This window comes from Lutra lutra, chromosome 14 (assembly GCF_902655055.1).
Source record: "Lutra lutra chromosome 14, mLutLut1.2, whole genome shotgun sequence".
In the NCBI taxonomy this organism is placed as follows: Eukaryota; Metazoa; Chordata; class Mammalia; order Carnivora; family Mustelidae; genus Lutra; species Lutra lutra.
The window spans coordinates 54,875,209-54,900,308 of NC_062291.1; the positions used below are offsets into that span (position 1 = coordinate 54,875,209).

At 47.4% G+C, this 25,100-nt stretch overlaps 1 protein-coding gene across 5 annotated transcripts in view; it reads right to left on the reverse strand.

Annotated features, from left to right (window-relative positions):
* Positions 1-495: 495 nt before the first annotated feature.
* MYOF (myoferlin) overlaps positions 496-25,100 on the reverse strand; it is a 154,587-nt gene continuing 129,982 nt past the window's right edge. For 4 of the 5 annotated variants that reach the window (XM_047701815.1, XM_047701817.1, XM_047701816.1 and 1 more), the window contains 15 exons: positions 23,561-23,659; positions 21,946-22,071; positions 19,986-20,141; positions 19,427-19,518; positions 16,496-16,666; positions 15,807-15,955; positions 13,610-13,749; positions 12,522-12,610; positions 12,337-12,432; positions 8,829-8,970; positions 6,313-6,412; positions 4,995-5,185; positions 3,087-3,196; positions 2,566-2,713; positions 496-1,057 (listed from right to left, as the gene is read on the reverse strand). In XM_047701815.1, coding sequence (XP_047557771.1) covers positions 1,019-1,057; positions 2,566-2,713; positions 3,087-3,196; positions 4,995-5,185; positions 6,313-6,412; positions 8,829-8,970; positions 12,337-12,432; positions 12,522-12,610; positions 13,610-13,749; positions 15,807-15,955; positions 16,496-16,666; positions 19,427-19,518; positions 19,986-20,141; positions 21,946-22,071; positions 23,561-23,659 — 1,848 coding nt within the window. In that variant the 3' untranslated portion in view covers positions 496-1,018. Of the gene's footprint in view, positions 1,058-2,565; positions 2,714-3,086; positions 3,197-4,994; positions 5,186-6,312; positions 6,413-8,828; positions 8,971-12,336; positions 12,433-12,517; positions 12,611-13,609; positions 13,750-15,806; positions 15,956-16,495; positions 16,667-19,426; positions 19,519-19,985; positions 20,142-21,945; positions 22,072-23,560; positions 23,660-25,100 lie in introns of those variants that run through there. The other variant, XM_047701818.1, reaches the window with a different exon arrangement.

Here is a 25,100-nt window from a genome sequence, read left to right on the forward strand (position 1 = left end):
CTGGTTGCTACTGTCATTCTTTACTTGACCATCCAGCTCCATGCCCCTCTTGACAGTCTTCCCACTGGTGGCATAGTGTGGTGGTGAAGAGAAGAAGGAAAGAACCCAGACGGCCTGGGTTCAAATTCCAGCTTCTACCGTTTATTGGTCGTGTGGTCTTATGCAAATTACTTCACCTTTGTGCCTTCGTTTCTCCAACTGTAAAATGGGGTTGATGTTACCTCCCTTTATAGGATTATCTTGAGGATTAAATGAGTTAATATACATAAAGCATCTGAAACAATGCTGTGCATAGAATAAAAGTACTTTTAATAAGCATTAGCTTTTATTATTTATTGTATTTCTTCAGTTTGGCCCACTGGCTAAGATTTGGCAGCACACGTGAAAGCTGTATGGCCTAGTGGTACGCTGTGGCATTCCATCTTGGAGACCCAGAGGATGGGGAACTGCCTCCTTCCCAGCTCAGCGCACAGCTACAATGAACGGCTATGTGTCAAAGGTGAGATATTTTTATTTGGGTTCATCACAGAGATTGAATAGAGTCTCATGACATTCATCCATATAAAATATCTTAAAAAATAGTTGCAGGCATAAATAAGAATGACTATTTTATTTTATAACGCACAGTCTTTTTTGTTGATTACAAATAAGAAGTATATGAAGTTAAGATGCAGAAATTGTCTAATTTGATTTCGGCAATTTCTAAAAATTGAATTATAAAATTACGGACCCATAAAAAAGATGCTTTTTAAATGGAACCAGCCACCTTGAAAAATATCCTGAAAAATGCGGTTAAAACTTAATACTTCAAAGATAGAGAACAAAATAAAAATGTTGCTTGTTGGCCTGATTTTTGAGGACCTGGACCCTCCAGGAACTCCCGGCCTTGGTGAAGGGACCTGACAAGCCTCTTGCTGGGATCCGTGTCAGATGCAAACAAAATCGCTCTTGATTTTGGTCCATAAACGGAGACAGGATTCCTCATTGCTGGATGACTTGAAAAGAAGCTTTGCTTTCACTATGCATTTGGTCTCACAATCTTCATTGACAAATAATTCTAAAAAGAAAACAAAGAATGTTAAAAAAAATGAATATTTAAGTTAGGGATTCTCAGCCTAGGCACTACTGACATCTAGAACCACGTGACTTTTTTGTCATCGGGGACTGGCCTGTGCACTGTGGCATGTGCAGCATTCTTGGCCTTTACCTGCCCCCTGTCAGCTGCAGCCCCCAGGGTGCCAACCCAAATGTCTCCAGACATTGCCACCCATCCTTCTGAGTGCAAAACTGCCCCCAGTTGAGAACCACTGTTTTTTTTTTTTTTTTAAAATATTTATTTATTTATTTGACAGACAGAGATCACAAGGAGGCAGAGAGGCAGGCAGAGAGAGAAGAGGAAGCAGGCTCCCCGGACCCCAGGATCATGACCTGAGCCGAAGGCAGAAGCTTTAACCCACTGAGCCACCCAGAGAACCACTTGTTTAAATCAAAAGAATCTAAATCAGTAAGAAGAGATTACTGTTTTTTAAATGGTCAAGACTGAGGTCTTGGTCAGACTACTGGCAAGTAGAAGCCAGTGTGCATGGGCATCAACAAAGTAGGATACTGGGGGCAAAGAGAACTTACATCTCTGCAATTGTGGTTGTGACTCTGTTACCCTAACAAAAACAGCTGTTCTATTACCGATACGGATCGAAGGAAGTCTTTAAATGCCTGGAGTGTCCTTTCTCCGCTTGGCAAAATGGGCTTTACCTCCTTGGTGAAAACCATCCTCAGCCATAGGATCCTATGCTCACCTGTTCCTATCTCTATAAAAGCCTGGCTTTCATAGTAATTTACTTATTCATATGTCTGTGGTCCCTAGGCCATGAACTGCTCGTGGGTAAGAAATCATGCCTCGGTCATCTCAACATCCCATTTCCTAGTGCGTAGTAGATGCTCAATAAATCCCCTGAATGAAAGAATGAAGGTATGAGTTCTGGACACACCAGCAAACCTCCCATCTAGACTCGCATTTATGACTGAGGTGACTGAGGAAAATTTAAGAGGAAGAGTATGTGATGCAGGCCGTAAAGAACAAAGTTTTGATAGACACAACATGGGCAAGGGAACAGTATTAGCAAAGGCATCCTGGCAGGTAAGGGTGATCCCTGTGGGGATCTGGGGGACTAGCTAGTTTGGGTGATGTTCAGGGTTAATGTAGACCTATACCGAGCCCAGATTTGGGGATCTGTGGATGCTAGGGTAAGGGGTTAGCTTGCAGGATGGTTTGGGACAAGAAAGTGTGAAGGCAGGGAGATCGGTCAGAAATGCTGGCTATTATCCTGGCCCACATTGCTAAAAGTCTGAGGGATTTCTCCTAGAATTCCTGAAACCAATTTTTTTTTCCCCCAAACGAGGAAGTTCTGCCTGTAATCTGTGATACCCTAAGAATGTCGTTTCCATCACAACACACATCACTAAATTTCCCACAGGCTGAAGGACTGCAACGCCGCAACTGCTAAGTAGGTCAGTCTACTGAACAGCTGGACGGCCGACCGTAGTTCACGAGGCTGAGGGCCTTACCGGTAGGGAGTATAGGAGCACGGCCACGAAGAGCAGCAGGATGAGCAGGATCAGCAGGCCGATGATGACCCACTTAAAGCGGCGCCACACGATGAACTTCATGGTCTTACATGGGTTGGTGAACCAGAGGAAGGAGGTTTCTGGTCGGCTGCATTGCAAAGAAATGGTTTTACCCACCCAAATTGGTATTCTACTTCAGAACCTAACATAGTTTGAAGAACACTTAATAACATTGATAAAGTCAAGAAAAGACATTATTCCCCTCAGTTGGCTGAGAAAGATTTTTTAACATTTTATGGCCCCCTAAGATGCTGAAGATACTCTGGACTTTGGTTTGTGGGAAAGGGGAGAAGTTAAAATGAAGCTAGATCACCAAGCTCTCCACCCCCTGCCCCCACCCCCATTAAGTGCAAAATTAAGACAACACTGAATCCATTCCACTAAGCGTATTGGAAGGGGGGGCTTTCAGACTGCAGGTGTTTGGGGATCAGACATCATGGAGAACAAAGAGGGCCTCTCACTTTGGTGGGTCCAGCTTGGGGTTCATGTTGGGTTCATCACGTCCCTTCCCGGCTGGCCTCTCGTCCGCCTCCTTCTCATTGAGGATTTCCAACGTCATCTCCACTTTCCCCTTCAGTAAAGCAGAACAGGTTAAACACATGACATCACGTTTCACAAATATTTTCATTTCAACCCAAGGAGTATTCCCTGAGCAATGATTTTTATTCTTGTAAAACAATCCTTAGATTGCCCTAAATTTTCCTCAAGAGATTTCATCGCATTTCCTCTTCCATGTGTTTCTGAAGCAACCCCATGTGGGAAACTGAGAGGACAAATTGCTTTCCCTCCCTCTGCTCCCTACTTTTCATTCTCTGTACCCCGTCCTCTAACTTTCTCATATCCATCTCTTTGCCTTCTCACGCACCATCCTTTGTAACTTTATTTGGAAAAGATTAACCTAAATCCTGCTAATGACGACATGCAGCTCCATACTTCCTGCTTAACCGCTGTACGGAGCGGGGAAGGCACTCCATGGGTACTCGATGTACTAAGCTGAATACATGAATGAACGAATGAATGCTGCCTCTGTTTTCATACAGGTTCCTAAGTGACACACTGGACACCTTTTAAGGCTTCTACGTGGATAATCCCATGTGACGCTCACAGCAACCCTATAAACCAGGTACTGTGATGACCCTCATGTGTACTTGAGGACGCTGAGGCCCAAAGAGGTCTAAAAGTTGCCCACTTTTATGGCCAGGCTTGTCACAGGCTTTCTGGACCCCGGAATGCACACTAGGTCACCAACAGTCTGAGGACCCCACCCTTGACAGCTGCCTCGGTGGTGGAGCCAGAGGACGTCCTCTGTGGACGAGTCTGACAAAGTGAGGGGTCTGACAATGGCAAGTTGCTACATCTCTCCCAGTCTTGGGGGTTGGTTTTTTATTTTACCTAGTTCAGTAGTAGTTTTATTTTTTAAGTAAAAAGTTTATATGTTAAGTATGCTTCAGTTAAAATATTTTTTAATGTTCTACCCCAGCCTGTTCCTTGAATCTACAAACTGGAGATAATGTCTTCTTTCTGGAATTGTCAGCTACAACTAAATGAGATTATGTATAACTACTCTGTAGTGGTAGAAAACAGATAAATGGTTTCCTGGGTCAGGAGTGGAGAGAAGAGTAGACTGCAAGGGGCACAAAGAAACTTCTGGAGCAATGGGAATGTTCTGGATCTTGGTTCTGGTGGTGGTTTCAGGAGTGTATCAGTCAAAACTCATGGAATTGTGCACTTTAAGTAGATGTAGTTTATTCTGTGTAAATTATACCTCAAAGTTGTCTTCAAAACCATGATTATGAATGTGAGGCACTTAGCATGTTGCCGGGCTCCTAATGAGTGCTCTAGGATGTCAGCTGTTAGCAGTAGCAACAGTACATGATGAATGAGGTCCTCTTCTCTGACCTGGCACGGCAACCCGAGCTTCTGCTTCTCTAGCACAGTCTACCTGGGAGTTCTCTCAACTTGCTTATAAGTTTTGGCCTTTGTGCCCAGTGGATGTCAGGGCTCCCTGCTTCCTCCACCTTCTTAAATTTATTGTTTTCAACAGGAAGAGTTTGAAGTTCCTTTTTTCTGTACTGAATTGTACCAAAAGCTCAGAGTAACTCAGCCTTCCCGGTGATGCAGGGTCCTCAGGAAATACCATGTAGCCGCTGGGGCTCCCAGCTCTTCCACCATTCCAATCTCTCCACCTTCCATACAAACCCACACAAATGCTCACGGCACCCACCACCTTCCCCTGTGATTCCAGTACAAACCATTCCTGTAACTTAAGGTCTCTCCAATTTAGCACTTCGTTATCTGGCATCAGCCGAGAGAGGGCAGAGCCTAAATGACAAAAGGAATGAATGACCCGAACTGGGAAACAGTCCTACCGCCATCACACGGGAGCCATCTTTATCTGCATAGCACGGCCACCAGCCTTTCATGGACTTCTGCTCAAATAGTGAGGCGGTTTTTGCCTTCAGGGGGTTCATGGCTTTGAGGTCTGGAATCATGTCCAAACTGCATTTCTCTGACGATTTTGCTGGAATGATGGTACGATGCAAGTCAAGTTCCAGGAAACCTAGCCAAGGAGACAGACCCAAATAAGCTTCAATGGATCAGCCATTGTTCACAAGTGAACAGAATGTTCTTGTCAGGGGAGAGGCAGACAGTGATTTCGAGCAGGTGATGGGTGAGTTAGAGAAAGGGATCCTGGTAGACATTTAAAATTCCTTCTGGATAGGATGGAAAGTGGTAGAAGAAATGTCTGTCCACTGCTCTGCGTCTCAGAGGGTGATGTGGTTTATTTCTCAAAGATACAAATATAAACAGAGCTCTTCTACAAGCTCAAAAGAATTAAACATCTATAGATTAGATGTCTGCTGAAGGCAGATTTGGAATGTGCTCAGAGCAGTCTCAAGCTACCCTGAACAGAGGCACTGTGGGCGCTCTGGCTACCTGTGCTCATTTAGGAGTCAAATCTTGCTGAGAGGTGAACAATGAAGCTTTTTTACCTTCAACTGAGGGGGGCAGGAGACTGATGAGGGGGTGTGGGGGAGAGCCAGGGAACTCTAGGGAAGGCAAAGACCTGCATTTAAAGAGTGGGAGGGAAAAACAGAGCAGGCCAATGAGGCAGACCCAGGGCCTGGGAGAGGGGAATTCAGAAGAGCATTATGTTATTGTGGTGGTCTTGGGTCATGCGTACCAAGAAAGGGAAGGGCCCAAGGTGGGGGGTGTTTAATAAGTGCCTTCAACCACAGAGGAGGATGGACCCCGGGGAAAGAACAAGGGCTGGTGACATTAGGGGATTGAGAGCAGCGCGGAGGAGGAGGAGGAGGAAGCCAATTCTGATGTGCTGAGGAGGCAGTGTGGGTAGTCTGGCTGTGGAGTCAAGGCTGAGGCATTCCCTTGTGGATATAGACTTTGAGTGTTCGAGGCAAGACAGGAACTGGTGTAAGAGCCTCCTTGGGGGTTCTTGAATGCGGATGGGGCCTGCTAAAAAGAGTGACGTTCACTGTGCAGTTTTCAGAGGGCTTGAGACAGCGAGCAGGCAGGCCACACTGCCCAGAGGACATGGGGGCAGTGAGTGTAGCCCAACCCTTAATTACCCACGGAACTGGTGATTTAAATCACGGACTCAGATTTTAATTGATTTCACTAATTCCGAGTAAAATTTCTTAGAGAAAAGTATTCAAATGTAAGCCCTACCCAAATAGTCATCCAGAGAAAACTTGTCATTATCCCATATCTGAATGATGAGTCTGGGTGGGACCCGGAATTCGGTTTGGTCAATACTCCAGAAATGCTCCTAAAATGACAAGAGAAAGAAAAACCAAGTGACACGGATTACTGGACTCTGAAACCTTACCCTCGGGTCCCTTGAAACCCTAGCATCAGGGCACGGGGCCTTCGATCTCTTCCACAACCCCCCTCTAACAACCCCTCCCCCTTTCCCTCAACCCTCCAGCCCATGACATGGAGGGTAGCCAGGCTGCCCAGGAAATCTCAAGGCCACCATCTGGGTGACAAAAAGGTTGTCCCAGGCAACTCCCAAACAGAAGGTTTCCGGCCTGCCATGTTCCTATCAGTGTGACTCCCTGCTGCCACTCCTGTGGTTTGGGGAGTTATATCTGTGGGTCCCCCACCCCGTACCACTAGGGCCAGCTCAGACTAACCTCCCAAAGCCAAGCTGTTCTAGGCCAGCCCACCCACACTAACACCTGCTGGGGTGTCACATTTGCTCAGTGACCTTCTACACCCCCTCCATGGATGTTTGAGCACACTCCTTTCACATGGGGGTGAGGAGACCGGGGATCAGCTTTCAGTCTTATCAGCAGATTTAAAATGTCCTTATATTTTTGGCTTTTGAAAATATTGCAGTGTTTTACATGCTCTGGTCAACCCAGACCCACCTATTCCTCATTCTGAAGTTAGGTGGAGGGAGGACTGGGTAAGGGTCCTCCACAAGTTCTCACCTCTGCTCTCTGCCTCTGAACAATATTAGCCAAACAGAGTAACACCTCCACAGCCTAATTACTCCTGCGTGCCTCAGGCCCCAGCAGAACGGGATTCCCCCAGTGTTTCATGAATTCAAAGAAGGATGGTTGGGTTGTTTCTCGGTTTTCTTTTTTTTTTTTTTTTTGGAGGAGGGGGAGAGAGAATCCAAGCAGGCTCCATGCCCAGAGCAAGCCTGACTTGGGGCTCGACTTCACCACCCTGAGATCATGACCTGAGCCAAAATTGAGTCAGATGTTTAACCAACTGAGCCACCCAGGTTCTTTGTTTCTTGTTTTTCAGATGATATCCCAGAAATGTTGGCTCTGAGGGACTAGGTAGCCCATTCTGGTGTTGGTTGGCCTCATTGACTGTCCTGTGTGGGGTCATGCTCCCCTGGTGGCACACAGGGCACTGAGACATCCAACACTAAATGTGAGTAGATAGAAAGGCCGTCCCCTTCTTGCCGGTCTGCCTCACCATCTGGAAGTGTGCGTGATTTGACATCAGGTTGGGCCTCTGTGTTCTAGAAAGTGCCCTTTGAAGGCATTTATCTCACTTGGCTCGGAAAAGTGCTCCCTACACCAGCAGCACTGAGTAGCGTCAGCAGAGGGTAGGGTCTGGCTAGGTGGGACATAAGGCAGGTGAATTCTGATGAGGTCTAGGGAGAGGAGGTGAGCAGGCATAGCTAGGAGAGGTTTACAGAATGTGGGGAGCAGGAATGGGATAGGGGATCTATAAAAGGCATCTCTCATTATTGTCTGCTGAGATTCAGGCCCCCCTTTTGGGGAAAAAGCATCAGATTTTCCCTGGGGACTCTCCTCCTATACACTTTGGGAAGAACTGACTCTGTTTCGAACTCCAGAGCTTGGCCAGTCCTAGCACTGCATCCCCAGGCCACATTGGTTGGTTCTGGAATGGGAACGTGACCCCAAACAGAGAGACACACAGAGGCCCAATTCCAGAACTCTGGTTGGCACCATTGGGGGTTGGTTCTTCTATTTCTGCTGAAGATGCTGGGAGGGCAAGAGGTGGGCTGGGCTGTGGGCAGCCATCTTGCCTCACCAGGGAATGAGGTCCATGGGAGAGGGCAGAGAGAGGGGTGGAGAAAATGAGAGCAATTCCTAAAGACGACAGTTCAATCTTAAACCTGCCAACCCTGGACTTTTTAGTAATGTGAACCAATAAATCACTTTTTTTTTTTTTTTTTTTTGTATAAGCCAATTTCAGTCGAGTTCTGTAACTAGAGTCTTACTAATTAAGACCATGAGAGCCTTGACCCTTGATGAAAGTGCTTCTGAAGGAGGTAAAGGAGATGCTGAGGTTTAATAAAGAAGGTGAAAGGGAAATTTCACCTAAATATCTTGCCTCTATTTGGTTAATGAGTCAAACTGTGCTGCTTATAGGACGAAATCAGTCTCCCTGTGACATAAAAACACTCGGGTATTTGCATATATGAACTCAGGTTGACCCTTTACTCGGTCCTTTACCCTGCTGCCCACCTGTTAGGCGGGGGCGGTTGTGTTTCTGATCCTTCTGAATTGCACAAAGAGCTGTCTTAGCTTTGTGACCCAAGGCAAGTATCTGCACGTCTGTGGGTCTCAGATTCCCCATCTCCTCAAGGGGGAGCCGGGCTCATGACCTTGGAGGTGCTGGCAGCTCCTACTTTTCCCATATCTTTTAAGGCAGACCCATGACACCCACTTCCGTGGGCATAGATCAGAACTCACTTTTTTAGCAACGATACAGAGTTGTTCCGCTGGGAGGTAGTCAAATGGGAAAACAAACCTCCAGTTAAAATTTCCTTCGCCATCCAAGGACCTGTAATGGACATCTGTTTTCTGTTTGTTTTCTTCATTGCCAGGAATCCAGCTGAAAAGCAGAAGCAAACAGACTTTAGCTTCATGTGATTGACAAGTAATCTAGCCGCAAAATTGTGCAGTGATTAGGGGAGTGAAGGGCAGGAGAATTAATGCACTTTTCTTGGGCAGGCTCCAGTTATGTAGGGAGCTGGGGGTGATTTATGAAGGGGGGGTGCTCTGTTGCATCCAACACAGGTTGTAGCCAAATAAAATATAATTCCTCTAAAGCCAAAGCAGGAAACCCTTTAGACTTCAGTTAGCAGGGATAAGGTGACATTTTCTGGAAAATATCAACAACTTAGCTTCTATTCTGGGAACGCTGAAGCTTGCTGGCTATGATGCTAGTCTTCCTACCTATAACTCATCAGTGGCTGTCATCACTGCTGATAGGCTTAATGAATATGAGTTAGTTCAAAAATTTAGCATTTCCTCTTCCATGTTTTACTTAAGCAAACAAAACAGGTATGACTCAAGTCATCCTACGACTTCTTTTTTTTTATTATTCTTAAATTCACTATGATCACATTAATGAGACTAGCAAGGGAGATGTAAGCTGTTATTTCCATGTGCATATCAATGAAAATTCATTTCCATAAACAATTTAACATCTTAACTTTTGACATTTGAAAAGTTTCTTGTGGCTTGTGCCTGGCAGGTAGTAGGCCTATTGAAGGAATGAATGAACGAACCGAACGTGTGGGGGAAGTGGCTGATGTCACATCTGCCTATTCTTGGGAAGGGTTCTGTTTGGGAACTAGGAGATCGCCTGATTTTAGACTGGGCAGAGGGCATGAGAATCCCGCTGCAATCAACCGTGGTGGAGTTTTTAAAAAAGACTGATACCTGGACTCCCCCCGCCCCCCACCAGAAAGAGATTCTTAGTAGGAGGCAGGCCTGGCTATGAACGCACTCTGCCACTTACCATTCTGGGCTTCCTCTCCCACCTGTAGGTGAAGTTAACAATATGTGCTCCCTTCCCCTCGTTAACATGAGGACAGAGTGGAAGACTGTGGCTTAGAAGGGCCAGAATGGAAAGGGCAAAATCCCTGGCTGTGTTACTGAATATCTGCCATACTCAGCATGCCTTGTTTTATTCTTCCCAACAACTATATAACTTGCTTCATTTTACAGATGTGGAAACTGAGGTCCAGACAGAATAACTTCCACAGGGGCACACAGCAATTAATGGACAGAATTAAGTATTAAGAATTCTGAAGCCCTGGTTGGTCTGACTCCAAAGTCCAGGGCTAATCTTCTGCCTCAAGGGACCATAGAGAGTACCAGAAAGTCACATGCTACCATTAGATCCTATTGTTAATAGTGGTATTAATACCAATTAACTACAATAGTTGTCCTTGCTAGTTAATTAACTAATTAGCTAGCTTAGTTGAAAGATTCATCTATTCACTTTTAACCTTTTAAATTAACTCGAGGAAGAGAGTTTACACTCTTTGGGTAGGACCTTGGTGACTTCACCTCCTTGACAAGATCCCCAAAGAGCCACCATCCTCCTTCCCCAGACTGCTTACCCCATGAAGCTCTTCCCTCTCTTCTTCTCCTGAATCTTTTTTACTTAATTCTAATATCAATCTTTTCACATTATTTTAAGACGAATTAACTTTATGTATTTGCGTATGCACATGTAAAACTTTGTATACCTCCCACACGTGAAGTGTCCTAGCTGCCCATTACCCTGTGGCAGACGGTAAGCACCGTGCATATTAGGGTTAGGAATACATGGTGTGTATCCGCATGTGGTGGTGCTAGGGATACTACTGATGCGTGATTCATCTTTTCACATACAGCATTTAGGTTTTAATTCCAAACAGGACATGGTACTTTAGGTTGTGCTTTTATCCTTTAATTAGAGTTTTCTCTCAGTCCAGTATTCCTTGAGTTTCTCTGATTTGAAAAAGAAAAAAAATGCTATGACACTCAAATAAATTTGCATATATATAATTAGCTAGGATTAGTTTTCCTTGGGGAATGGTAATAAGATCCTGAAATGAGAAGGAATAATGAAGAACTTGATGAAACATTCCCTGTTTACAGTGAATCCAAATGATAGTAATTATGTCTTCAACAAAGTTTTGATTGAAGGCCACTTGGGATCAAAAGTAAAACTTTGTTATCACTTTATGAATATATTAAATTTCAACAAATCTTATCTTTTACATATCAAAGAACCAAATTGGTCTCTGAAATAGTAATCCTACTAGCTAACACATACACAGTGGGATAGTTCATGTTCGGTGTTAGTGTGCCTGGCCATAGGCTGCCCAGATGACACATTATTCTGAATATGTCTGTGAGGGTGCTTCTAGATGAAATTAGAATCTGAACTGGTGGGCTTCGTGAAGTAGACTGCCCTCCCCAGTGTGGGTGGGCCTCATCCAATCTGTTGAAGGCCTGACTAGAACAAAAGGCAGAGGAAGAAGGAGTCAGCCTCCACTACACCTCTCACTTTCCTGAGCCTCCAGGTTCCAGAGGGCAGAACCAGGGACTTCTCAGCCTCCAGAATCATGTGCGCCAAATCCTTAAAATACCCACTCTCTCTCTTGCTCTCTCGATCTCCCTCTACACACACACACACACACACACTCTACTCGTTGTCTCCCTAGAGAACCCTGATACACATAGTGTTTACTGTCTGCCAGGCACTGCCTCAAATGCTCTGAGTTACTCAATATTCTGAATATCCCAGAGCAGCAGTTACTATCTGCAGATGGGAAACTGCGAACTCACTGGCCCTCCTGGTAGGGAAAGTTACCAGGATTTCAACCCAGGTAGTGTGGCTCCAGAGACCGGCATTTTCATCGCTGTGCCATTCTGGGGACAGAATGTGAAACTAACACCAACATGGATTACTGGTAATCGATGATACAAGTAAGAGGATGATGAACGGCTCTGATGCTTCACATGTGGGATGCAGGCATTCCATAAATGGTGGAATCAAAGTTTTTTTTTTTTTTTGAAATATGCTCATGTTTCCTCTTTTCCATGGACATTAGCTGTTGGTAGTAAAATATACAGAAACTGAAATATTAAAAAGCCTTCCTTGTGTTTCTAGGGCTAGTTACTCAAGCTATCATAAAGGAATAAAATGAACTGCATAACTAAAAAGAAATAACAAGACTGATAATAAACTGAACCCACTTTACAAGAGATGTAGAAATATGTATCGGTGCTAATAGTCATTTGATACGTCTGCTTATAAACAAGATCCATACAGATTTCTCTGTATGTCGCTGGAGCTCCCTAAGCAGATTGCATGAAAGAAACAGCTTCCCCTGACCAAGGATCCTAGAGAGGATACCTTGAATAATGCTGCTGCCCATTCCTTTTCTGTCAAAGGCAAGTGAGCATCTAACCTTACCCTTTGACATAGATGTCACTCATTTCCTCCCCTGTGATGCTCTTCTCGTCCAAGAGAACGTCCTTGGTATTCCAGATGATCACGCGCAGGTAGTATCTGCAAAGAGCACGTTTTGAAGGTGCTTTTTTTCTCTGGTCTTGCACCAAGGCCCCAGTCCAATGTAGCAGGCTCTCAAGACTACTTACTTTTTGGCTTTCCTGGGGGTGATGTTGAAAGGAGGGCCTGGCGGTCCCAAACTCTTGGGGAAAACATCTACCCACATCTGAAGTTTCCCCTGAATTTCAAAAATGAAAAAAGAAGTTGTATTATGAGTAGCAGAGACTATAACTTTCTTTCAGATTTTCTAGGTGAAACTGTTTCTTCAGGCCTACTTATGTCCTATCCATATGGAAAGTGAGAGCAGAGGAGCAAACCGAGATAAATCATCTGTTTTCACTGTCCTTTAGGCCACCCACTTCCCACTCTCACCAGGAGTCTCTGATGGCTGCATGTGCCCACCTCTATCATCGTCTGAATGTCCCATTGCTAACACAACCCCCAATACACACACATGCACCCTCTTATAATGACTTGAAACTTGGATCCTTCACTCAGAACTCTATCACATTGCCTACTTATTATCAGTCCTGATTTTATGACAATGAAGGTTTTCTCCACTCACCTCCAAATAGGAAATCAAAATAATGTAAAATGCTATTTAATTTATAAAAGAAAGACTTACAACATGGCACTTTCAAAGGAAAGACCCAAACAAAGGCAAGATCCTCCCCCATCACTATCCACGTGGCCCCTGTGATGAGCCACCTGGTGAACTGTGGCCCAGCTTCCTCCCTGGCTCTGAGGTCTCAGTACCACCTCACCCAAGTGGGGCCTAGCACAGTGCTTCCCCATGCCATGGACAGTTGGGCCAAGGTATTTGGAAGTAGATGGGGCTACACTGTAACATAAAAACCTTAGAAACACTCTATCACATTCTGATGCATAGAAAGGTGACCACAGGAAGAGCACAGACGGACAGAATGAGAGAGAGACAAGAGAGGGGAGAGATCCTGGTCCAAGGTTGTTCTGAGCCATAGTCACCCTCCTGCCTGGATTTAGTGAATTGCCTGGAAATTCTTACAATAATTCCCCTTTGGAATAAAGCTAATCTGAGTTGCCTTTCTATTTCTTGTCTATCTAAAAGTGTCCGAAAGAGAAGAGGCACATGTGGGTCAGCTCCTGCCACGGTGTTTGGGATGTGCATGATGGGTTTTCACAAGGAGAATGCTCTTACCTGGGAGATGTTGGGCTGGAAGGTGCTGTGCAAAGTCCTGGTTTCCACATGCTCAGGGACCAGTCCCTGAGTCCTGAGGATATGAAGGGCAAGACGCTCGTCAGGGGCCCCGAGGTGCTGGTGCAGGATTTTGTTGGCTTCTGGAATGGAAGATGGCATTGACACAGGGATGGGCATCTGCAAACCGTTCAACCCGATTTCCTGGAGGGGTATGCAACCCTTCATCTCAGAAGGGCAAAGTGGGCAAGTAGGGCTAGTGTGTGAACTTGGATCTGTGAAGGACTCATGGATAGAAACAGCTCTTGACTATGGGCCCTGCCCCAACCAGGCTCACAGCTGACTTGGGGGCTGCCAATAGCAAAGGGGCCAGAACACACCAGAATGTTTCCATGAGAGCAGCCTCTGTTTACTTTTCTGGCAGAGGCTCACAGTCAGATTCTGTTTCCCAGCCTCCCTTGCAGTTAGGTGTGGACACATGATCTAGTCGGGCTCGAAAGTAACACAGAAGTGACACATGTATCACTTCCAGACCTGGCACATAAAACCCTCTCATGAAAGATATTCTAGGTGCTGTTCCCTTTTGGATGCAGAAGGAACAGCACCTTCAGGTGCCTGAGTTGAAGAGCAAAGCCGCAAGACGGAAGGGCCTGCGTCTGTGACGCACTGCTGCCTGTTGGAATCCTGAGTGAATTTCAGAGAAATAAACTACTGTTTTAAGCCACTGACATGTGGATGTTCAGTTGTTATAGAGGCTAGCATTACTGTGGCATTTAAAAATCAGCCCTTGAATTCTCGGACACTTCTTCCATGGAGAGGTGGAGTCTCTGTCCTCTTCCTTTGAATCTGGAGACCTATCTGAGCACTCAAGTGTGGAGGAAGAATGCCGTGTGACTTCTTAGTCAAGGCAGGCAAGTCCGCATAGCTTCTGTTTGGTCCTCTAAGGGAAGCCACCTGCCACATACGGAGCATGAGTATCTGGAGACTGCCCTTCTGGAAGGGCCTGAGGGGATATCCTGATTGTTAGCCCCAGCCAAGAGCCAGCAGCAGCTGCCGGCCCTGCATACAGGCCATCCTCAACACCCAGCTTCGTCAAGTCTTGGGATGACTGCAGCCCCCCCTACCCCCAACGTCTGATAGCAACGAGCCACATGGCCCACTCAGGTGAGAAGTGCCCAGTGAGCCCTTCCTCCGTTCCTGACCTGCAAAACTGAGCAAAATGAAATGGGTGTTTTTCAGCCGCTAAGTTTTGGGGTGATTTGTTAGGTAACAAGAGTAACTGGAATGAGCCTTGTGACTGAGACAGTTTTGGGGGAGTTATTTGGGGGCGCTCCTAACTATGAGGCCACGTGGCTTGCCAGTTAATTCCCAGTCCCTTTTGCAAGTTCTCATGTTGACAGCAACATCAACATCTCCTAAGCAGCTCATCCTCCCTGGTACTAAGTCCTCTTCAAATGGAAGGGAAGGACAAAATATAGTTTCTTGCTGTGTCGAGAATAAAGAGCTGAGAATAGGGAAGGCAACTGTACTCCCAGGGGTCTGTATTCAGCCTTCCCTGGAGGTCCTGCCCGCCCTCCAAGGCAAGCCCCACGGCCACTGGCTCTGGGAAGCCCCCTCCCTGCGCGACACTGAGTAACACCACATCTCTTACGCCGTTAAGCTTATTTCAAGCTTTGTTGTAGTGCAGCTAGCTGGCCGCGTGTCAGGACAGACTGTATTATAAATTACTGCTGGAGAAAGAGCAAGACCCCAAGCTCAGACGTGGGCCAGATGTGAACTCAGAAGATTCTTCAAACCACCCCACCCCCCACATCCCTGGGCCTTCTCAGAGAAGGGCTGGAAGAACGATGGACTAAGCCTGGGAGAGAAAGGCTCTCACTACCACCTGAGCACTTTTTAGCTAAATTATGAACTAATTATGCATTACATAGAGTAGTTAATTACTAGAACTTTGTGTTCAAAGCTCGAATGGCTATGACCTAAAAAGGTCAAGTGAAACATAAGACAGACAAGAAAATGTGTATACTTTGACACTTGACAAGACAGCAGAGCTCGGCTATAATGGGGCTTTTGTTAGATAGTCATGTGTGCAGAGTCTCCTGTGGTATAACTAGGGCACTGCTCTGCCCCTCCCCCCACCCCAAAGAGATGGGCTGTTACACTTTGTAACCAGCTTGCTGGTCTATGGTTATGTACTTACCAAATTCATCCAAACTGTAGTCCCGCCCTCCATATCTGATTCTGCTTCCATCTTCGGAAAGGATGGGTGGTGGGAAGCCTTTGTATCTGGCTACATTTTGAAGCAACTGTGTTGGTCTCAACTGATCTCGCCAGGTGTTTACGCCAGAACTGTAAGGAACATTCCACACCCAGAGTTACTGCGGGGCACACAGGTCCTTCTTGCATACGCACATACTCCCAATACTCACAGGCATGCCCACGTAACGAGGGAGCAGGGAATGTGCTCTACCCTCTGGCTCTTGTCTAGAAATCTATTTCAGACCCCAAGTCCACAGTTACTTTGGCCTCAGCCAATGGATCCTTTCCCTGCTCCCCGCAATTTCCTCCTCCATAAAAATGAGGGGCTTACTTACAGTAATCACAACAGACAAGCTCATAGACATAAATTTCAAGCTGTAGCTCATTAGACACTGTGCGAAGATGCCAAACAGCACTTAGGGGACAAGAGGGACATCACAAAACTGATCAGGGGTCGGGGGAGGGCACGGCAATGCTATGGCCCTGTTCTCCCGCAGATCATCCCGTTATTAAAAACACTCAGAGGAGCAGTGGCTCAGTGAAGACAGGCACTGCGTAGAGAACCAAGTCTTCCCCACGTACTGATGTCGATGGAGCAAACTGTCTACATTTGTGGCCCAGGCAACTTACACACAGTACTGCTCAGGTATGCCGCAGTGGGACCCAAACCGGGAGAGGAATCGGTTTTCCAGATCAATGATGGTTTCTCCCACCTTTTCATCACGGGTAAAGGTGTCATAATCATAGACAGAGATTTTCAGATCTTTTTCTTGAGGTAAGTAGCAGCACAGTTCGTACATTCTAAATAAACAAATGCAAAGTTAGCATCTCCACAATTCTATGCAGGCCTCTCCAAAATACCCAGGTGGCGGCTGCGGCTGCTGGAGGAGAACTGTGGTGACTGGGACAGCCAGATGGGGGCAGTGGCCGGCGGCACTGGGGAGGAGCATGGCTCTAAATACCTATGTTTGAATCCCAACCGTGCTGCTTACTAGCTGTGGGACCACAGGCCAGTTAGGTCACCTCGCTGTGTCTGGTTTTCTCGTCTGTAAAATAGTGACAGGATACCTACCCTCCCGTGTTGGTGTAAGGGTCGGGTGGAGGACCGTTTAGAAAGCCTCTGTCATGGCTCCAACACGGAAAGCCCAGTCGCTATGATAATATTAGTTACTCACTAGAGTATCACTAACATTATCATCACATGCCTATTAACTGGGGCACCCAGGCATCGCTGCCCAGCGGGAAGATCGGTGAGACACAGCCCCCTGATTTACGGCGCCCTCTCGGTGCCCCTGCTATCCCTCTGCCCCAAGAGAGACCACCACCCCAAGAACATCTCTGACCCCTGCAAGAGCACCAGGGTGTTGCAGGGAGGTGGTGAGGGGTCTGCACCAACAAGGTGTGTAGGGCAAGGTGCCAAGAAGGCAGTGCCTCCACTCAGGCCCTCTGGTCCGCCATATGCTTTTCTGTAGATTCCATACTAAAATGCAAATGCATCTGAGATAAAGATATAGAGCCCTCCCGGGGGCAGGTGTGCAGCCTGCTGTAGGTTCTGAAAGGATGATAAACAGGAATGGCCCAAGCTCTGGATGGGCGAGGTTTGGTTCTCTATTTGCACCATCCACATAGGTATGGGGCCTACAGTATATGCTCAATAAATTTGGTTGTAGGAAAGCTGTCAGAGGCCTCTCCCTTCTCCTTGCACAGGGGTGTGTGGACTGGTTCCTGCCCCCAAAGCCAGGAATGTTAATCCATTTGAACAGAAGGGTGTGTGCCATTGCGACCGGGAGGAAGGCTTCCAGGATGTCACCTGGATAAATCTCAGCGCCTTCTCTAGCCAGGCAGGGGCCTGCAGGAGGCAGGCAGCCACATGAGAAAAGGCACATGAATCGTGACCACACATGAAGCCCTGAATCCACCCGTGCCCCATAATATCACATTTTTAGAACTGGATTCCAAGGGAGATAAAACATGTGTCCCTCGAGAAAAAGAATTCTTTCATCAAATATGGTTGAAAACCAGTTCTTTTGGAGTGCCTCCAGTCAAACTAAAGTCTCTGAGAAGTCCTGCAGTTATTATCTTTTTTAACCCAGGTGTCCCAGTTTGATGAAGGAGTACTTCTTTTCCTGAAACACCAATTAACATTCTATAGAAGACATACATTCTGCTGAACTCGATCTGGAGGTCACTATGGTGGGGTGGGAACATGCTGAACGACGGCTGAGCATGAAGGAAAGATTGCTTCTTTCTGAATTCCTCAGAATCCCTGAGGGTCTCTGCTGAGAAGAAAGTCACCCCCGTAAGATTGGGGCCAACGACCAAGAGCTGTCCAAGGGGCTACAGAGCCAGCATCGCCTCTGGGAAGGCGAATCTGCCTATACAGCAGGCACGGGCTGGGCGCGCAGAGCCTGACAGCATCACTTCCTCCCCGGGTGCCTCCTTGCAAGACCTCCTGCCACTTAATTAAGCCTGTGCCTGGCTCCTCTGAGACGTGCAATTCAGACAGGGCTGCCTTTCTCCCGTAAAAGCTGGCTTTTCCCTGCTTCCCTGCCTCCCTCACATGGAGCCCTCCTTCCTGCCCTGCGTGCCTTTTCCTGTCTAGACCTCAGGGCTGGATCAGCGGAAGAAAAGGAAAATGATCATATTGCCATGCCAGAGGATTACTTCCATTCCCTGGCCCCGGCATGCAGCTTTGGGGTGTGCAGCAGAGGTGTGTGTGTGTGTGTGTGTGTGTGTGTGTGTGTGTACAGGTTAGTACTGAGTGTGCCCAGCTCGCCGTGTGTGTGTGTGTCACAGGGTGTGACTGTGTGTGAGGGAGAATAGCATGTGTGAACCTGAGAGGCTCTGAGTGACAAAGACTTCGTGTGTGTGTGTTCATGTGCACGCACACACACACACATGCACACAGGAGAGAAAGCATAAGGACACAAACCAACGAACATGAGTAGAAAAGGAGAGGATGGGCAAGATAAGCCAGAAATGAAAATAGAGGCCACACATCAAACAAGAACAAAGTATTCTCCCACTTGGCAAGGTTCTGGGAAAATAACACTGTTTTCACCAATATTTTGTACCATGAACATTTATGGAATGGCTTTGCCATGAATATGAAACATTGTGATGGCCATGAATAGGAATGCTAGCGGAGCTCATTAATCCATTCACTGGATCAAAATGTCCCAGAGGACAGAGCCCGGTCTGGATTCAGGGAGGGAGAACCAGCACGTTGCTACAGGTAAGTCATGCTGCCTGTCCTCCTTGTCTAGAACTCACAAACTTATTGGACTTCTGGACCTTGTGCTGGCCACTCCCGGGCCCCTTGCCCCCTCAGCCTCCAGGGCTCAGAGCAGCCCAGCTCACGACTCGGCTATACTGTCTTCCTGGCACTTCTCACTTGCATGTCTGTGCTCACACATTTACCACCTGCTCTGCTGCCCAGAAGGTTCGTCTAGTTTGTAGTCACAGTTTCAGGCGCTAGAACAGAGCTCGGCCCAGGTCACATCCTTACCACATAAGCCATGAAAAATGAACGACAGGAAAACGTTTAGAAATGTTCGTTACCTGCCGAAAACCGGGTTGAGGGTGTTGGGGATGTAGTGGTCTCGATCTTCAATTACCTTTTTGCCCAGTGTTATTTTTATATAAGGGTCACACTGCAGGGACAAAACAGAAGGTAAGCTGTGTCACCAAGGGGTGTAGGTTCAAGGCAGTTTCTGGGGCCGACTCAGGGGAGCCTCCACACCCCTCCCACCCTGAGGGAAAGCTGGTGGCTGGGGCACACGGCTGAGGTATGAGAGACGTGCCCCTTGGGGCGGCACACAGCCAGCCGCCTGCAGAGAAGCGGTGTGGGGTGAAGAGGCGGTGGCAGCGGGGAGCCACCCAGCAAATCTCCTCCAGGTCGCATCTGTAAAATGAGAAGCATGAACCAGAGGATCCAAAGCCCCTTCAAGCTCTCGGATAAATCCCCGCTGGGACAATCCTCCTCAATACCTTGTTTGGATAGAGTATCTTTCCCCCTAGTGAGATAACAGACGCCCCAAAAGAAAGAACATGACAATTATTGTGGCTGATGACTGTAATTATCTTGCTACGGGAGAAGGCCCCACACCCAAACTCTTACCAGACCATTGTTGTCCTGGGGCTGGAGTTGTAAGCCTCGAACAATGTAAATCCTAACCGTGCATTCCTGTGGGACGCTGTCAGGTAATTCCCGAAACTGCCTGGGAGGGGCCGGCACGCTGGGGTCATCCGAGAGGGGGTAGATTCTGAAGGAGCCCTAAGAAAGAGACACACAGATGTCCTCCCATGGGCTGTGGCGGCCTGGGCAGAGGGCTCTTGCCCTCCACACTGTGCACGCTCTAGGCCAGCCCCTGGGGTTGGTGGTGAGCGCTGCCTTTTCGGAAAGAAATGATACCGATTACACTTTGCCTCATTCCAGTGGGGAATGTAAAATGATAATAAAGTACCGAACTGATCACAGGGGAGAAGGGCAGGGCCAAGCAGGGAGACCAGGAGCACATCGAGGCAAGAGATGGGTCAGTGTGGTGGGAAACTGCATATACTTTGAAGATAGGAATAAAAGTGATTATTTTTTAAACCCAGTCAAGTACAAAGGATGATTTCCCTTTTCTGGCGTCACCCCTGTAAGCCCTCCAGCCCCCAGACAAGCTCCTGTTCATCCCTCAGGTCTTATCTAAAAAGTATCACCTCTTCCAGGAAATCTCCCGGACTTTCTCCTACACTGGCTCTTTCAACCCGCACTCACCCCTGCTGCAGCCCTGACCCCCGCCCCGTACTTGTCTATTTATTGTCTACATTCAAGCCTGGGAGCTTCCTGAGGGTAGAACTATGTCTTGTTCATCACTCTAAAACCCAACATAGGGCTGGATAGGTCACCGGGGTGCAAGAAAGGTTTTTGGAATGAGTGAGCCGGCAGGCCAGCTTGCCAGGCCATAACCCTGATCGTGAAGCCTGCTCTTAAGCACGAGAGAGAGCAGTCCAGTTGGATCCAGACCCTGTGGGTCTTGGTTCCAGTTCCACTTGTTCCGCAAAGCAGTGGGAAGTGAGCACTTACTATGCTCTGTGCCAGGTCCTGGGGACCCAAACGTGAACTCAGGAAACCCAGCCTGCCACAGGAATGTGAAATAGGCTCGCCTCTCAGGCCTTCTTGGATTGCTTGCTGGGACGCCGCAGGGACAAATATGGGGACAGGGACGTGGATGGGGGGTGGGTAGGGTAGAATGTTCGGATAGATTAACAACGTCTGCTTTGGGAAGGATTAGAAGTAGCAGCATAGCCGCCTGGGACTTGCCCCTTGCAGTCGGAGGGAGGGACAGTCACAAAAGCCAATACCTGCCCTGTGAAAGGTGCTTTAGTGGTGACTGACGCCAGACCTGTGGGAGCCCACGGCAGCAGTGAGTCACTCCACCGGAAGAGACTAGGGGACACTTCACAAAGAAGGTGACACCTGAGCTGGCTTCGAAAGGGGGGAGTAGGAGTTTGTCAGACCACAAAGAGGAAGGGCCTGTCCCAAGACTCCCAGCTGAGAGGACAGGTGTGCCCGGGGCTGGGGAGACGTCCTGAGTGGCAGGGCGGGGCAGCCAGGGAGCAAAGTGGCTTGGGAAAGGCCAGCTCTGTCTGAGGAAGGAGTTGAGACTTGAGCCATGGAAGCCCAACATCTTTCGGTAGTCTAGAAACACAGTCACATTGGGCTGCGTGGGGCATGGACTGGAGCGGGAGGAAAGGTGGCGAGGACCATCAGATGGGAAGCTGTGGCAGGGCGCCCGCAGAAAGCCTGGGAGGAGGCAGTGGGGAGAGGATGGGGAGACAAGGGCTCGGGGATGCCGAATCTAAAGGACCCAGGCTTCGACGGCGTGGGCGGGGTGAAAGGAAGGTACGGAAAATGGCCTGGAGAGTTCTATCCCAGGGTCCTGTGGCCCTTTTCCTTGTCATCAGCTTCCAGCTTCCTTCAGACGTCAGAGGACATGTCCCTGCCCCAGAGGCTGGTCATCCTTTATCCTAGTTCTAGAAAGAAACCAAAGGTGGATTTGAAACAGCACAAAACCCCATATTTTACTCACCTTAAACTCTCCTACCACAGAAGGGTCTTCATTTTCATCTGATTTGCCTCGGTACAGCTTGAAAGTATCCGAGAAGTCTGTCAGGCCCTCAAATTCTGTTACATCCTCTAGTTCACAGTCGTATACCTGAAAAAACGTCCACAGAGTCTTAACTTCTCACTAGAATACAGGTGGCGTCGAGAATCGAAAAACCCAACAGTACCAAGTGGGCCTAGGCAGGTGGCTGGGGCCGCTGGGACCCTCTTGTGGCCGGCAGGAGGGCAGAATGCTACAACCACTTGGGGAAGACATCTGGCACTTTCTTCTCGAGTTCAGCAGCCAGCTCTTCCATGATGCAGAGACCGCATCCCTAAGGACTGACCCAGGAAAAATGGACACGTGTCCACATGGCAGGAGGAGGCCTGAAGCGGCTTCCCTGTCAGGAGAACGGGGACCCACAGGGCGGCGTACCCACACAGTGAAGCAGCACTCGGCAGTAAGGAGTGACAAGCGGCTGGTGCACAGGATGGAGGGATGGATCTCGGAAGGACAGGGTTGGGCTAGAAAAGCCAAACACACACAAAAAGCCACACGGCATGAGCCCATTTCTACGGAGTATAAAAATAGGTGAAAGCAATCCATGGTGAGGAAAGCAGATCAGCGGCCTCGCAGAGGGATGGGAAGTGGTGGATGATTGGCTGGAAGGGGGTGCCCAGGAGTTCTCTGTGGCGACGGAAGTGTTCTCTGCCTTGTTTTGGGGGGTGGTTCACACAGGTGTATACCATTATCACAACCCACGGAATGGAGTCGTTTATTGTACATAAATTTTACCTCCATAAAAAACCAGAAGAAGAGGAAGAAAAAGAATGGGAAGGAGGGAAGGAAGGCAGGAGGGAGCGAGGGTGGATTTCGGATTCATCTACTCGACCAGTTTGATAATTTTTCTAAATTAGTGGTTCTTTACGTGCTGGTGTTTCTTAAGCTGCACTGAGATGTTATGATGACAACATGGAACCATGTGGGGTTTTTCTACTTTGATGGGGAAAATCATTTTAATGGCTAGATATTTCTCATTTTAAAGATCTTTTCTCCCATGCAGTATTCTGAAAACGTTAGCATTTGCTTCTAGTTAAGCGAATTACAGATTAAAAACCAGAATGAGGAATTGGAAACTCCAAACACTAACCCAGGAGATCACAGGTAGCCAGGTCTGCCTAGCTCAACAGTTCGCCTTCCTCCTGGACACATGCACCCACGGTTGTGATGGAACATTATACCTATGTAACAGAATCAACTTTTCAGCTAGTGAAATGGATCCCTGATTGGTGGACAGAATAAAGCATGTTGGCATTTCATGCTGTTCTGCAAGAGCATGACTTCTAGGATTCCCTGGGTCGAATTGGATCATTGTTGGCCTCATCAGTGGTGTCGATTCCCAGCCCTCTATCAGTTGCCCCCAGGCCCCAAAGTGGCAGTCACATAACCACAAATCAACAGCTGTCCTCAGGCTCCTGGCAAAGCCATAGCCCATCGCAAGAGGGGCTCCTGGCCCTTCCCCATCAGTCCCTCCACTGGACCTTTTGGTCAGTTTTCATGGATGCCAATCCCTCACCCACAGCAGTACAGGCCCAGGTACCTTGAGTTTGGAATAGCCTTTCTGAATATATTGTCCACATTTTTCATGTTCCCCTGTGGAAGCATAAAATTTACTCCACCAGTCAACGATTTCTTCCTCCTAATGAAAGACACATTGAAATGGAAAAATCTTTAGTGTTGACATGGATTTGCAATCAAGGAAAACCCACATAGGTTAAGAGAAATCAGTACTTCTGAACCTGACACAGAGGACAGTATAGGACTTTTACTGACATGTACCATGGATTCAGGATTTGGGACTCTTCCACCCAGAAGCTGCAGGGGAAATGACCATTGTTGGCGGCCAGTGAAATGTGTTTGGCTCTAATGCGCACAGCGATCCTAGATGTTTTTGCTTACATACTACAGATACAACCTACTCATTAGTCTGATTTTAGTTTTTCATCCTGTTGACTTGATATTAAATATACAAACAAAACTCCCATATGTTTTCTACTATTTCATTTCTTTTTAGCCAGCGGTGCATTATAAAACAAAGCTAAGCTGAGCCGTGGAAAAACTGGTTCTAATTCAAGTCCCATCCTTTACAATATAAGCCATACCCTCATGGTACAAGCCATACCGGCTTGGGCGAGTTGTCCGATAGCTCTGAGTCTCAATTTCTTCATCCACTGAGTAGGGTAATAACACTGCCTGCCTCCATCCACTCCAGAGAGTTGTTTTGGGAATCAGATAAGATTATCAGGAGAAAGAGCTTTAAAAAATGATAAAATGTGGGGCACCTGGGTGGTTCAGTTGTTTAAACCTCTGACTCTTGGTTTCGGCTCAGGTCATGGTGTTAGGGTCCTGGGATCGAGCCCCGCGTCCTGCTCCGCACTCAGCGGTGTGTCCGCTTGTTTCCTTCTCTCTGCCCCCCCCATGCTCTCTCTCACATCAGTAAATCTTAAAAAATATATTTAAAAATGATAAAATGTGAAATAAAAATAGGGAGGTGTTCTGGGTCCTTTAGACCAGTGGCTCCCAACCCATCCCTGGGTGAGTCCTGGGCATCCAATATGCCTTCAAAAACTCGTCAGGCGATTCCAACACACAGCCAGTGTTCAGAACCTCCGGTTTCGCTGGGTGGTTCTTGGTTGTACAGAGGGGACAGCATATCAGAGTCACTTGTAAAACGTTTTTGAACTGTAGAAGCCTGTAGTTTATAAAATGCCGCCAAAAATTCCACTCAAATTTCTGACAAGAACAGAGCCTCATCAGGCCCACTCATTGCTTACTTAGTCTGGGAGGGGGCGAGGGGGAGAAGGAACACTCAAGAAAGGCTATTTCTTTTCTTTTTTTTTTTTTTTTTAAAGATTTTATTTATTTATTTGACAGAGAGAGATCACAAGCAGGCAGAGAGGCAGGCAGAGAGAGAGAGAGGAGGAAGCAGGCTCGCCGCTGAGCAGAGAGCCCGATGTGGGGCTCGATCCCAGGACCCTGAGATCATGACCTGAGCCGAAGGCAGAGGCTTAACCCACTGAGCCACCCAGGCGCCCCAAGAAAAGCTATTTCTTATCTGTGTGCCGTATGCGTGTACACAC